Source organism: Epinephelus moara, chromosome 18, assembly GCF_006386435.1.
Source record: "Epinephelus moara isolate mb chromosome 18, YSFRI_EMoa_1.0, whole genome shotgun sequence".
Lineage (NCBI taxonomy): Eukaryota > Metazoa > Chordata > Actinopteri > Perciformes > Serranidae > Epinephelus > Epinephelus moara.
In genome coordinates, this window is record NC_065523.1 from 20,708,564 (window position 1) to 20,722,790 (window position 14,227).

At 43.4% G+C, this 14,227-nt stretch overlaps 1 protein-coding gene across 1 annotated transcript in view; it reads right to left on the reverse strand.

Moving 5' to 3' along the window:
* Positions 1-1,617: 1,617 nt before the first annotated feature.
* adgrl1a (adhesion G protein-coupled receptor L1a) overlaps positions 1,618-14,227 on the reverse strand; it is a 110,951-nt gene continuing 98,341 nt past the window's right edge. Inside the window, exons 19-25 of the mRNA XM_050068817.1 lie at positions 14,080-14,171; positions 13,083-13,251; positions 12,736-12,891; positions 11,468-11,564; positions 7,021-7,143; positions 4,329-4,346; positions 1,618-4,185 (exon numbers count right to left, since the gene is read on the reverse strand). Coding sequence (XP_049924774.1) covers positions 3,269-4,185; positions 4,329-4,346; positions 7,021-7,143; positions 11,468-11,564; positions 12,736-12,891; positions 13,083-13,251; positions 14,080-14,171 — 1,572 coding nt within the window. The 3' untranslated portion in view covers positions 1,618-3,268. The remainder of the gene's footprint in view (positions 4,186-4,328; positions 4,347-7,020; positions 7,144-11,467; positions 11,565-12,735; positions 12,892-13,082; positions 13,252-14,079; positions 14,172-14,227) is intronic.

Here is a 14,227-nt window from a genome sequence, read left to right on the forward strand (position 1 = left end):
AGGTGACGCACATTCCTCCTCTCATGGGGAGTGCCTGTCTAAACAGCGTCTCTCCCTGGGGCGGGTCCCAGCTGAGCTGTAGAGATCAGCATCAGCACATTATGTCAAATACAATGAGGGAGGGATGGAGTTAATGATGATGGTGATGAGAATGATGGGGATAAAGATGATGATGGCCGTCTTGTGTTTCCCATTAACACTTCCGCCCTGGAGTGAATTGTTTTATCTTCTTGTTAAAATACATTCAGTTGTCCTCAGCTGACCAGCGAGCGCTGCCCGCGTACATGGTGCCCCACCACCGAGCCGCGACATCCGCGCTCCACATTGTCCAGCGCCGCAGCAGAGCAGAATACATGTGCATATTGTCTTTTCATTTGTAAACACAGACAGCTCCCAGGTTCAGCTGCAAATCAGAGTCATGTACCATCACAGCAGTATTGCACATGTTCCCTCTATGGCTCAAGTGATGATACTAGGGCCTTCTTTCTGAGCCTCATCGCGCTCCGTGGCCCGTACAATGTTACTTTTCACAAGTGATTTGAATAACAAGAATAAATGGTGGCAAATCCTTGTAATCCCTCTCCCTTATCTGTCTTTAACCCCTCTCTCTCTTTCAGCCCCGGGAGCCACAGCTAAAAGCTGTCCTTTGGGTTCTCTTAGAAGTGGGACAGTCAGGCCCTCGCCAAATGTCACACTGCAGTAGATGCATCTATTTTCTGCTCACGTTCCGTCCACACATCACACTCTTTTGCTTGGCGCAGGTTTACGAGGGAGACAGTGAAAGAGAAAAAAAAACAATGCCATGAATAAATCAATGTGAATAAATATTCCCCCCCAAAAATACATAAAAACTGATAAATAAACCATAACAAATACCTATAAATACAGCGTAGGAGAAGGCAAACTCCCAGTTTTTTAAAGGTCAGACAGATTTCAGCTGGATGAAAGGAGCCTCATGAGCGGCTCTCTCTTGACAGCTAATTTCTCAAATGTATCGCTTGCATAAGGTGGCATATTGGAAACATGTTCCTCCCAATCAGTCAACCCTGCTTGTCATTTTCATGGTATATGGTTATCTCACGTCTCCCGAGGCGGTCTGATTTCTCCTGTCCTCCTTGTACCTGAACGCCACGGCAAGAGCAACTTCCATTTGAGGCGGAGAAGTAATGGCAGCTCTCTGAGATGAGTATCCCCCCTTGTCTGATGTGCATTCAAGTCATGTCACAAAAAAAATAGCCTTTCAGATGTGTGTGCACATACAAAAGTCCGGTGCACGCTCTCACACACACTCACACACACACTGGACACTGACCACACACAACCAGCCGCTCATACTTACATGCACACAAACACATGCACACAGGAAATGAATGAATTGTCACATTAGGCTCTGGAGTAATGCTGAGACTGTCTTTAAGAAACAGCAAAATGCAATATTCTCTGATAGCAAAAACAAAAGTCATTATCATACATGCTAAAACCCATGTCGTTAAAAGTATGTAATCTGGTTATATCTTCCAAATAATACAAGAACAAACCAAATCACTGTATGGATGCTGTCGCTCACCCACAATGCTTTATCGTGCCTGTGAGGCACAGTATGACATTTGACGACATCTATCTCGCTCGCCTCGCACCTCCCGCCCCCCCGCTGCCTTTGGCAATTCCACCTCCGGGGAATGTCAAAGGTCACACATTAACAACATGTAACGGATTATATTACATAAAAATTGTGCCAGGATTTTTTTTTTTTTGTTCCGTTTTTCATTTGTATAAATAAAATCTACTACACATTATAATCTGTCCCTCCCTCTCTCTGCCTTCATCTCTGCATTGGATCATGTCGGATTTCTCACCGAATGGCACAGAAGAGCAGGAGAGCGAGAGTTCGAGCAACGGGGGAGAGAGATAAGAGTTTTTCATTCAGTTCACAAACTCCAAAACATTTTATTTTTTTCTTTCGTTGGTTCGTTGCAGTACAAGAAGTCATTTTTCATAGTATTTGTTTACTTTTTGTTGCTTTTGATCATCTGGTGTCTCTATTTACATAGTAGGAATAAAGTAGATTCATGTGTGGTTCCTATGTACACGGTTATACCAATTGGTCGACCAGTGTGCTTGCGACGTTTACAGTCTTTGCTTGTCACAACCGCACACAGGAAACAAGTCCACTTCAACTGGCTAGGCTCTAACAGCAAAGTACAGGGGGAGGGGTGGGTGACACCAGTCCGCTCTTGCAGCCCCCAGAGGATGCAGACCCAAAGTCAACAAATTGAATACTCTCTTCAAAACAATAGCAAGGCAGTCATTTAACTTTTCAAATGCCTAAAGCAAACAACCAGAGAGAACAGTGGAGAGGAGTGGCCAGTCTCATGGATGCAGGTTTTCTCCTGCTCTGGAGGGGTGGTGCAGCGCCTCCTCAGTTTCCGTCTCTGCCTCTACTCCACTTCTGTACATAGTCGTCGATTCACAGCAAGAGAAAATGAAGGCAACTACTCTGAATCAGCTCCCACTGCCTGCTTGGAACAAAAGCTCTTGTTCCCTTTTACTTAGATGGAGTACTGTTTTCACTTTTGATGTTCAGTAATGAGCACTTCTGGATGAGTGAGCATATGTGTGTGTGTGTGTGTGTGTGTTTGCCTTGTGAATGTTCTAGTTTCTGTCCTGGCTCAATAAAAGATATTTTTGGCAACAGTGAAGAGCTTTCTGTGAGACATTTTTTTAGGTTATAATAGTGTACTATATTCCCTGTCTCCACAGCTAACTACTCCTATCAAATGATGACTCAAAAAAACGACCTATGGATGGTACGAAAGGGAAATGAGATAAAATATAAAATGATATTCCCATCTCCGGAGGCAGGTCTGAAGAGAAATTACATAAAAAACTTTAACAAAGTTTTAAAGTTTTTAAATATCTGAAGGTAAAGGGGGTGGATCGGTACATTCAGAGTGCTGGACTTGGCCTTAGGGTACCATAGGAACTGGGGGAGGACTGGGGCTGGAGAGAGCCAACACACGTTCTGCAGAGAAACACCCATCCCTCATCTCCGTAAGATCGGGGAGGGTTAAAGATAGAGGCTGATTCTGCAGAGTCAGCCACGACTCCCCCTGAAGGTCACTCTGTTTGCTCATCTGTTAGTTAAATAAAAGTCAAGAGAAAGAAAGGCAACCAAACAAGCAGAAAGTGGAGAGACGCGAGAACAAGGCGGGCTAGGAGGTGGCTTTGGCCATCATGTTAGTCCCCAACTTCCTCCTTCAGACTCCAGTCACAGGCTGGTGACCAGCTGCATTTGTCCGTCTCCCTCATTGTGGGCAGGCTCCTGGGCCTGGTGTCCCTCCCCACTCGGTCTCCGGGGTGGGGCCTGGTAGAAGGTCTGCATGGGGGCCCCACGAGAGCCCAGGGCGGGCCTCCCAGAGCTGTAGTACAGCTCCTCAGGGGGCTGAGCTGAACGGGGGACCACCTCCAGAGGTTCAGGACTGCTGTCGGGGTAGGGTGAGTCTCGCAGGTTGGTGATGCTGGTGTATAGGGAGTCACGGGCAGGGGAGTCTGGCGCTCTGTTGCCTGCCTGCCCACCAGCACTCTGGCCGCTGTGGCCGCTGTGGCCCAGGCTCTCGGTGAGGTCGGCCGTGTAGCTCTCTGACTCCTCTGGGTCGCTTTGGTAGAGGACCGACTGGGCTCGCTGCAACAGCAGGGGCTCCTCCAGAGCTTTATAAAGCAGCTCCACATCCTGCGGGGTGCGCTGCCGCCCCTCTCTCAGAAAGTCCTCGTCTTCATCCATGCTCATAGACGGCTCTGGCCCGGCCCCCGTTGTCCCCCGACCAACCCCACCATGAGGACGTCCCCTGGCCAGGCTGCCACACACCCTGTCCCCTGCATCACCGCCTCCACTTCCTCCTCCAACACCACCTCTCAGGTTGTTGTGCACAAGCTCAGAGATGATCATTTTCTCGAAGGCCGCGGCATCAGAGAGGTTTCGTCGGATGCCTCCGCCTCCCAGTGCATCTGAGCCGCGGGGATTGATGAGGGGCGGGGGACTGTCTCCGCTACCACCACCAAGGAAGTCACAGCTGCCCCCGCCCACACCCCCTGGGCCACTGCGCAGGGAGTAGCTGTTGTTGAAGTTACCATTCAAGGGCAGGGTTTCCATCCCACAGGGGTCGCGGGCCTTGGATAACGTACTCTCTGGACCCAAACACAAATAGAAGAGAGACAGGAAACAGAGGGGTTTGGCATAATTATCATATAGTCAGACTCAAGTGTCAGTAAGAGAAGAAGAAGAAATATCAGATGCTAAAATGATGAGCACCGAGGTGAATTACACTTACTTGGGTCACGGAAGGTTCCTGTGCGTCCCAGAGAAAGTCATGTGGAGTGAATAAAATGAAAGGCACAAGTCAGAGAGAGTTCTTTAATAGTGTAACATTAACTTGATGTATTCGTTTTTAAGACATTTCAAAAGGGAACCATTAACAGAATAAAAAACATCCTTGTCCATCCGCGCCGTTTCTTTTCTCTCTGTGTCTCTCACTCTCACATCAAACCCTCCAACTCTTACCACACACACAAACACACACACGGTCACATTATCTCTGATTTATGCAGACTTTTTTTCTGTTTGTTTGACACCATATCCCTCCAACATTTACATCTATGCCACAGAAAATACTCTGTATATTTATTTACTACTGTCAGTGATACCTGGATACATACATAATTCATACAAAACCTTGTACAGTAGCAGTAATGTTTATTCCTTCAGCACACCAAAGGTGTTGTGCTTTTTCTCCCAAATTACCATCACACAGCAAAGCAAACGGCGCCCAAAAAGCAAGAAGCGTGTTCATTTTTTAAATTTAATGCGTACTATGACTTTAATCAACGTTCTTCGGTGGTGGTGTGGGTAATTAGACATTCTAATGAAGTGCTCTCCCTACTTCCTCTCCCACTCTCTTCTAAAAATGTCTCAGCTGCCAGGCCTGTGGCCATCAGGCTTGACGTATTGTGCGGAGAGGCTTTAAAATATTTAACAGAAACGCCGCCTTAAATTTCAGTCCTCAGACACTAGGCTTGATACTCTGCGGGTGCACACTCAGGCAGCAACCAGCCGCACGCAGTCATAGTACTCCCTTACCGAGTGAATGTCGGTGCTGTAGTGGAGCAAATACCAGAACATGTCTAATTCAGCAGTTATATGCATGTGAGGAGGGGTGTGGGAACGCAGCAATGTGATAAAACAGCCATCGGGCTGTTTAAAGAGACTCTGAGATAGAAGCACACACACTCACATACACAGCGACACTCACACCTGACCGACCTACACCCAGATGGACTGTCCCTGGCCACTGAGCTGTCTGATCCTTTCCTGCGACCGTGATGATTTGAGCCGACTACTTTTTCTGCCTGGGAACAGGAAAACTGTCCTCAAGATTTCTGGCAGTCACAGCTGTAGCTAAACTTCGAATCAATTTGTGGCTGTTCTCATGAAGATTCAAGATCTGACCAGATGGCTGGTTAGGCTGTAGGCACTGTTTGGCTCTGTTCTGCTCAGCCTAGTGAATCCGTCTGACAGCTACAAAGTCTGAAAAAACAACACACAAACAGTCTCGCACACGCATGCACACACATGTGCAAGCACCCAAATACAGTAGTGAGTTCATGTATATCTTGTCATATTTCTGACAGGGTAAGGGACTAAGGACATTAAAGAAGCATTTCACAGCTGGAAATATGGTGTTCTCATAAAAGTGGGCTGTCTGTGCAGTGGAGAGACGCAAATCCTTTTGAAATTGGTGCTATATGACGAGAGAAAACAGAAAAAAGGGCTGTGGCATTTGCTTTTACTCAAGAGGCAGAAAGCCTACAACTACCAGAATGCACTGCACACTCATAAACTGTTTAAATAATGAATGTTGTTACTGTGACATCACTCATTGGTTTGTGGACTGTTTCAAAGGCTCGAGTTTGGCATTTTGGATTGGATTTTTGGAGCTATACCTCATAGATGGCCTGTCACTCAAAGCTGCCACGTCTATAATGAGTAACTTTAAGCTTTAATAAATGTAAACGGATGAGTTATGTAAAATTCACCCCCAGCACAGCTGTCACAAAGGGGGAATTTAGCTATAGAGACCACAACCATTTTTCGTACCAGGCTGTAAACGTGTTTATTTCTGCTGTAAAGTTGGGCATTTTCACATGGGGTCTATGTGGATCGACTTCCGGAGCCAGCCTCAAGTGGCCATTTGAGGAACTGCAGTTTTTGGCACTTCATGTCGGCCTCATTTTTCAGACCTGGAAGTTTTAGCTTGGCCACTTTGGAACATTACACTCCTGCTGGTGGGCGATGTAAAGACACTTGGTTTTAGCTGGCTCATCTGAAAACAATATGGCAGCCAGCTAGTACAATCACAGTCTCATATTACAGTTAAACAGTTACCTAAAAAAGGTTTTTGAAAACATTTTAGGCAAGGGATAGGCAACGCAGTGATGGAATCTTGGTTTATATTTGTTGAGCACTGCCTACTTTTACTGTCTGATCTGAGTTTTTTCAGCCTCCAGGAAACAGTTCCTGTTCACAAACTCTTGTATTACAGCTAAACAGTGCACTTAAATATGTTTCTGAAAACATTTTAGGCGAGAAATAGGCAATACAGTTACAGTCTTTTTTTATATTTGATCAGCACTGCCTACTTTTATCATTCAATCTGAATTCTCTGCTTCTTTATTCTTTGTGTCCGTGGTAGCAGGCATATGAAAAAAACAGAAGAACAATCTGTAGTTTGAGCAACAGCACAAGAGCCAGCGAAATTTGCCAGATGATACGCATGAGCAGGGACGTCGAATCACTGGCAAGCTAGATGAAAGTTTAGTACATTTACACATACTACCCACATTGTGATGATACAAAACTGGTTAAAAAATGGCAAAGTATCCCTTTAAGCTGAGCGCCATTCTGCATACACACACAAACATGCTAACAAGACTGCACACAGACTCGGGTGTTAATGAGGAGCTCACCGGTAGAGTTGAAGACGCCAGGTGAGGGTGGGGTGAAGCTCTCAGCTAGCAGAGTGTTGTAGGGAGAGGTACCAGTGCGAGTCTGTAACACTGGGTTCGTCAGAAGGTGGTTGCCCATGGTCGCTGTAAGACACAAACATTTTAAAAAGCAAAGAGAATCATAAATGGGTCCTTATCTTTGCCTCAAATGTATGCAAAGCAATCACAAGCAGAAACACTGCACACAATAGGTGTAACGCTCTGAAATTCACGTTTCAAGACTCAGTAATAACATCTGGAATCGTAAAAATATTTACTGTTTATTCAGATGGGGTTATTTTTGTTATGCCGGTCCTTTATGGAGTAATGCATTTCACAGTGTTCTCCTCAGTGTTTATGACTGCTGATTGTAACCTTTGAGTAAAAATACAATTGCAGGGGAAAGGTACTGTTTGGAGCATTGCCATTATTTTTTTCTCTGTTTTGGCTCCTGACACTGTAGTCAGATGGGGTAGAACAGTAATGCATGCCATTATGTAGTCTAGGGGTGCAGCCATTGAAACACAGTTAATTTCCCAGTGCAATGTGAATGCCACTACGAGACAAATATAATTCAAAGAAATGGCACACAGAATGTTGTATAATGCCCATGTATGGCTCCAGCCTGAGGCAACTCAAACAGAAATGCCATGAAATTAAAAATAGGACAGCATGACGGAGAGTAGTCCAAGGCAAAGTGCAACCTTCAGGTCTCACGCCTACCGTTCATCACACAGCAAGGGAGTGGGGAATTCTAAAAAAATATATATATATATATAAAATATGCACTCACACACAGCTATTTATTTGTCATTTTTCCCTCCTCTTACACTTCCCCCTGTCCATCTTTCTGGCATGCCGCACAAACCCCTCAATTCTCTGGCTCGTTCTGCCGTGTCTTGACTCAACCACATTTTCTCAGTTCCTCGTGCCAGAATTTTACAAACAACACCAAATTAGTTAGGATTAGCTGTCTGTGTGTACCTCATAGGAATATCCTGTAGGAAATTAAAGGAACTAGCTTTAAGTGGGGAGAGAAAGTAGGGCAAGGGAGTGTGTGTGCGTGTGTGCGTCTTCTGGACACATTACTATTGTCAGGAAGAGATTGTGGTTCATAAAGAAGTGAAGTGGAGAAATCAAAGAGATTTGAGATGCGAGTGATAACAACGCAGCATCTCTTCTCTGAATTTGGCCTCTTTAATTACTCCTCCATGATAGTGCCTCTCCTCTCCCTCTCCTCTCCCCTCCTTCCCTCCTGCGCTCCCCTTCGTCTTTCACTTTCTGCCAACTGACAAACTTTTCTCAGAAGCACAGAAAATAAAGGCTTCACAGCACAGTTGTTTGTGTTTGACAGCACAACATGGAATGATCCACATTGTGTGTCTCCAACAGGCCTGGTGACTGCTCTGTCGTGACGAAAAGCCCCGGAAACCGACCCGCCCGACCACACACACACACACACACATACACACACACGCATGCACACACACATACATACATATACACCTCTCATCCATCCAGCTTACTCGTAGCACCCTCTTCCTAGCCCCCCGCCTTGCTCCTGTCACTCTCCTCAATTAGAATAATTACCCCCTGTTCGCTCACACGCTAATCAGTTCATTAAAAACAAAATGGATGAAATTAGCATAAAGAGTGACAGCTGATTTAGCAACTGCCTCTGTTGTCATCATCAACACCCCCACCTACTCCCCCAGCCCCCCAAATCCGGAACCTGCGCCAACCCCCATCGTCTCCGTTTTACTGATGGCTACAGCGGTGACGCCACCAGTTGCAGAGGCCGAGACAATCAGTGACTTCTTACACTTTTTCTCCCCACTCCTTAAATAATTGCTCGAGTGCTATTCATGTGCTGCACGGAGTTCAGAGGGGACTGCATGCGTCACTGCATTCAGGCAAAGAAGACACGGATACAATCGATCCCATGCGACTATAAAAAGGCTGAGAGGGCAGAGTTCAAGCTAAGGCTGGCAATCTCAGGATAACTCACAGCTATTACAATATCTTTTTTCCTATAATGATGGTTTCACAGCACATAATTCTAATGATACATTCACACATCAACACTTCTGTGTAACTTATGTAAAGACAATAAAAAAAACACATTTTAACGAAGCAGGACTCAACCCTGTATGAGCAGGAGAAACAGAAAATATGCCTGCTTGGGTAACGACACAATATATTGTGATATTGATTATTTGTCTCGATCCTGGTTGGAATTACTTTTTTTAATTTAATTGAAAAACTTGGAAATCACAGAACAGAATGAACAAATAAAGCAAAGACAGATGACTTGTCCTCGATGATGAACTATTTCACTGCAAATGGCTGCAAACCCTTTCTGGTGGTTGTTAAAAGTGTGAAAAGAATTATACTCTGTGATAGATGTGGTCCATGATGCGGTGAAGCTCCTACACTACCTTTTTTTTCTTTAAGTTAAATTAGTATTATTGACTACTCAAAAATTAGAAATACACTTAAACTGCCCTACAAAGCCTAACAGCAGTAATTACACTAACACTGAAAGTGAGGAAAATGGCTTCAGAGTTTTTTGACTGTCTTGCTAAATGTGTTAGAGTTAAAAAAAAAAGTAGTAATTTATTTATTAAATATGGATTTATAAAGTAATTTTTATGCCTAAAAACCATGATCAATAGTTTGACCAATGAGCCCAAAAATGCATTATAACTGTAGTTAGTGCACTCTGCCTTTGTATTAACAGCTATATACGAAGGCAATGCAAAATTCAAGTGCACCATTTTAGTTTATTTTCTTTCTCAGCATGAGGAAAACTGTTTTCATTGTTTACTAGATTCAGTTTATGTTTGTTTAACATATGGATCAGTGGTTCTCAAACTTTTTGTGCCCAAGGCACACCTGTATTTATATCATTATAATGTATTTATGTCTTATGACATAAATGTTTGTTTTTATTCACTAATATCAAATAACTATTGGCAACCAACTGTTACTCATGAAATATTTATTAACAAAATGATTCAAGGATTCATTTTAAATGTTTTAAAATTACATCTAAGCACCAATGACACATCCATTTAAATGGAAAATAATTAAGATAATGTAAAGTAATGTGATGAGTCACATATTTATAATTCCCTCACAAGAACAGCGACAAGAAGGTTCCCCTCGAAGTTTTTTTTTTTTTCAATTAAATTAAATTAAATTACATTTTTTGGGGGTGGAGTTTGCCTTGTTATTAGAACATACTGATACAGTCAATTAAAAAAATTATTCATAACTTTTTGTATAGGCCCAGTTGAATATTGCAATAATAATGTGTGGTTATCACAAACTCCCACAGCACACCTGGATGTACATCATGGCACACCATTTGAGAACCAGCGATATAGATCTTTGTTTTAAAAGTAATAACAGAGGAAATTTTAAGCACCCCTTAAGTTTTTTTTTTTTTTTTTTTGTAATCAGCTAAATTAATATAACTTGACATCATCATCATCTTCACCAGTGATCTTGCTACAGTCACTGTCATGCTATTGAGTATTATGTTGCGGCATCATCCTCATTCTCAGGTTCACCATTCGCCGCATTATGCTTACTGCGGTTTTCCTTGGCCTGATAGAATCCCAAATCTCCAGGAACCCAAAGCAGACTGCAGTAACTACATTCACTGCCTTGGATTCTGGTTGGATTTTGTAGCTACTGCAATTTCTACACCCTTGTGTCCATCGAACAGAACAAGACTGAACCAGGAAATTTTGTTACAAAATAGAACCGGTATTCAAAAGTTTAATACCAGATATGACTCAATTTTCAAGATTCAAAATTCAAGAGTCAAGATTGCGTCATTCGTCCCGAGGGAAATTGGTCTTTGACATAAAGGCTGCCACATAAACATACACACACAGTGCAGAAAAGTGCATTCAAATGCATGCACCCCTGTCCCTCATTGTACATCCTACTTTTGTCCTGCAGTTAAATCTGCTTAATTACAGTAACAGGATTTCATCGCGTAGGTTCACCAAGACACACATAGTCACATAAAAGAAAGAAAGTCTGAGCTCCATATAAGTGCTTTCACTGACCACCAGCTGCTACTGCACTACAAACTGAATCCACCAACCACTTTTCAACCATGTGTTATCCAATTTAAGCTATTACTGCTGCTAACTGCTATTTGCTGTCCAGCCCACCAACCTGAATCATACTTAACACACCAGGCATGAGCACATACATGTTGTATACTGTCACATGTGCACATTTAACACTGGATAACAGCACTTTGCTCTGTCCACTCTACTCCCATGATCTATTTCTTCTTGGTCAGATGTGTAAGTCTATATGAGTGTGCAAGAGTCCGTGTGTTTGTGTGCATTTGAGCGTGCGTAACTCAACGAAGGGGAAGCAGAGCAGTGATAGAGTGAGCCCTCACCGCGGTTGAGTGTCGGGGTGCTATTGATATCTCCCGCCATGAAAGAAGATTCCGTCTGCTTTCGAACCGTGTCGTTCCACATCCTGCGGATCCGACTCTGGAAGAAGGAGCAGAGCTCAGTGAGTGGCAGCAAACAGACAACAAGTTAAATATAGAAACGCGACGGGTAGACTTTGTAACTCAGCGGGGCTGCTGTAATCAAAACTGTTGGGCTCGCTCTAATCCGCAAAGAACAATAGGCAAACATGGCAGACAAAGAGACTGAGGCGTTGGGTAAAGAGGCACACAGCTATGTCATGTTATCACGAGGGGGGCTAATAAACTCGAGATGTGTAAGACATGATTGCAGTTGCTGATACAATTGTTATTTAGAAGCGTCTTATTGCATTGTGGGAAAGGCTTGTTTGTTGATTGTGAAGACAAACTGTCAACGTGTGTGTACAGTATGTGTCTGTGCCGTAGCGCATAAGCCAGCATGCACAGTATTTTCCGGATGTCTCTTATGGTGCCTGTGTCTATATATAGTGCATGGACTTCAAAGGATATCTTTATTAATGAGTCATCTACTCTCGCATGCACAGGGCTGCCAGTAATGGAGGGAAACATAAAAGTAAAATTTACACAACAGAGGTGAGCACGCCGGCTGATTAGAGTAGATTTTTGGAACAGAAACATCTAATGAACACGTCATATATCGTGATGTAACATACTTTAACACAGCTTTGTCACTGAGAACAAATTAAACTGTAACAGTGGTGTTTCACTTGCTGCACATCGTTTTGTCACTGGCAAATGAGAGCAAGCTGACTGTGGGCTGGAAAGTAAGTAAGTAAATTCAAGTGCTTCGCAAAGTAATCGGTGAGTCATTGGTATTGATCAGCGATCAAACCCCCACAGGTGCACTCATTTCGTGCTCTAGAATCTTACATAACAGACCTTTTAAACAAGGGAGAAATATACCGGCAGGGTGAGGAAATGTCCCTTTCTTATTTTGTTTTGACACTCTTTCTGACAGTGTTTATAAAAAAAAGTCAGATCTTACCAAGAGAGTCATTTGATTCAAGAAAATAGATTTTTCGTCTCATTCCACTGAAATCATCTCACTGCACAGGAAGATTTACTTTTCATTTGTTTGGAAAAAAACCCCACAATTTTAAAACTCAACACTACTCTGGCTGATGCCTAAAAATGAACGAAAAATGCGCCTGCATGTGCGTAGTGCTATGTGTGTGCCATCATTTATGTGCGTGGGTATGTCCTGCCCGCACCTGTCTGTGGGCCGCTGCGTGGCGAGCTTGGCTGCCACTGTAGTAGCGGTTGTTGGCACGCAGGCCGGAGTTTTTCAGGGAGCCGTGGGAGCTGGTGGTGGAGGTGCGGCTGCAGCAGTAGGAGTGACGCAGACACTTACTGTACTCCTTATGGACCTGTAAAGAAATAATACCACGGGCACAGCGGGCGGATTTTAAAGCCACTCATAAACACAAACACTTAGTTTCAATAGCCTGGACCCAATGCGGAGCAGCGGAGGCTTTTAACACGCGTCAAACAGCAAAATGCAATCACTCTGAACTTGTATGCTAAATATTAATCAGTCTTCAAAGACTTGGGTCGTTACCTTCTTCTGCAGGGCACAGTGGAAGATGAAGATGAACATGCCCTGGAAGGCATTGAAGGTGGTGAAGAGGTAGGCCATGATGACCGTGTTCTCATTGATGAAGAGGAGGCCAAAGGCCCACGTCATCCCTAGCAGGAACAGCAGAGCGATGGCCCCCAGAGCCCATGACCTGATGGATGTGGACAAGGAAACGTTAACAAATAACAACTTGCTACACTGAGAAAACAATCTTAATAGTCTGGTTTATTTATCAGAAGTTAATGTTTTTTTGACAGGCTTCCTGCAGCTTAAGGCAAATCAGATTTCAAGTTGTTTTTGCCATTCCGGATGCAATTCAAGACCAATTTTAAAACTAAAACTGGAGACAAAAAATATGAATCAACATCACTTATGTAGGGTAGGGAAGATGATTATTTTGGGTAATACGTGGCGTTTGTTGGCGGGTTTTCTTGGCAATTTTTGTGTTTCTCACTCTGCATGTGGGCTTCCACTGCTTTGATTCCCATTATGCTGGTTTTGAAAAACTTTTTACATAATATATACCAAGCCTCATATACATCGTCTTGTACTGGTTCCAGCTATGCTGCAAAATCTTGGTTAAGTTGTTTTGTTGAATTTTCACTTCCCCATGTCGTCCAGGGTACAGTGACAGTGAGCTAACGGACAGTGGATTCTCTGCTCTTAGCTATCCTGACCTGTATGATGTTACTGCAGGAGGCATTTGGTCAATTATTTAAAAAAAAAAAAAAAATGTTGAGATTTTACAAGGCAGTGTAAGAAAAAAAAATCATAAAATCTTACTTCCCATTTTTGATTGACTTTTAACAAATTGATTTAAGACACTTTAACACCAATTAAGGCCTTATTTTTAGATGTATTAATCCAATGCCTTTTAAGACTATTTAAGGATCTGCAGGAAACCTGTTTGAAAATAACAACACCAAAAGAAAAAACATTTTTCAAGGAGTATGACCCCCACTGAATAATCTGAACTCACTTAATGTTATCCAGGCGGCTTGAGTCAGGTTTGAGTGCCGAAGAGTTGCGGATCATTTTGTGTAAAGTGATCATGAGGAAAATGAGGTTGAGCTGGGGACAGAAAATAGAAAGAATCAAATAAACGTGCGGTGAACTTCACAGCCTGC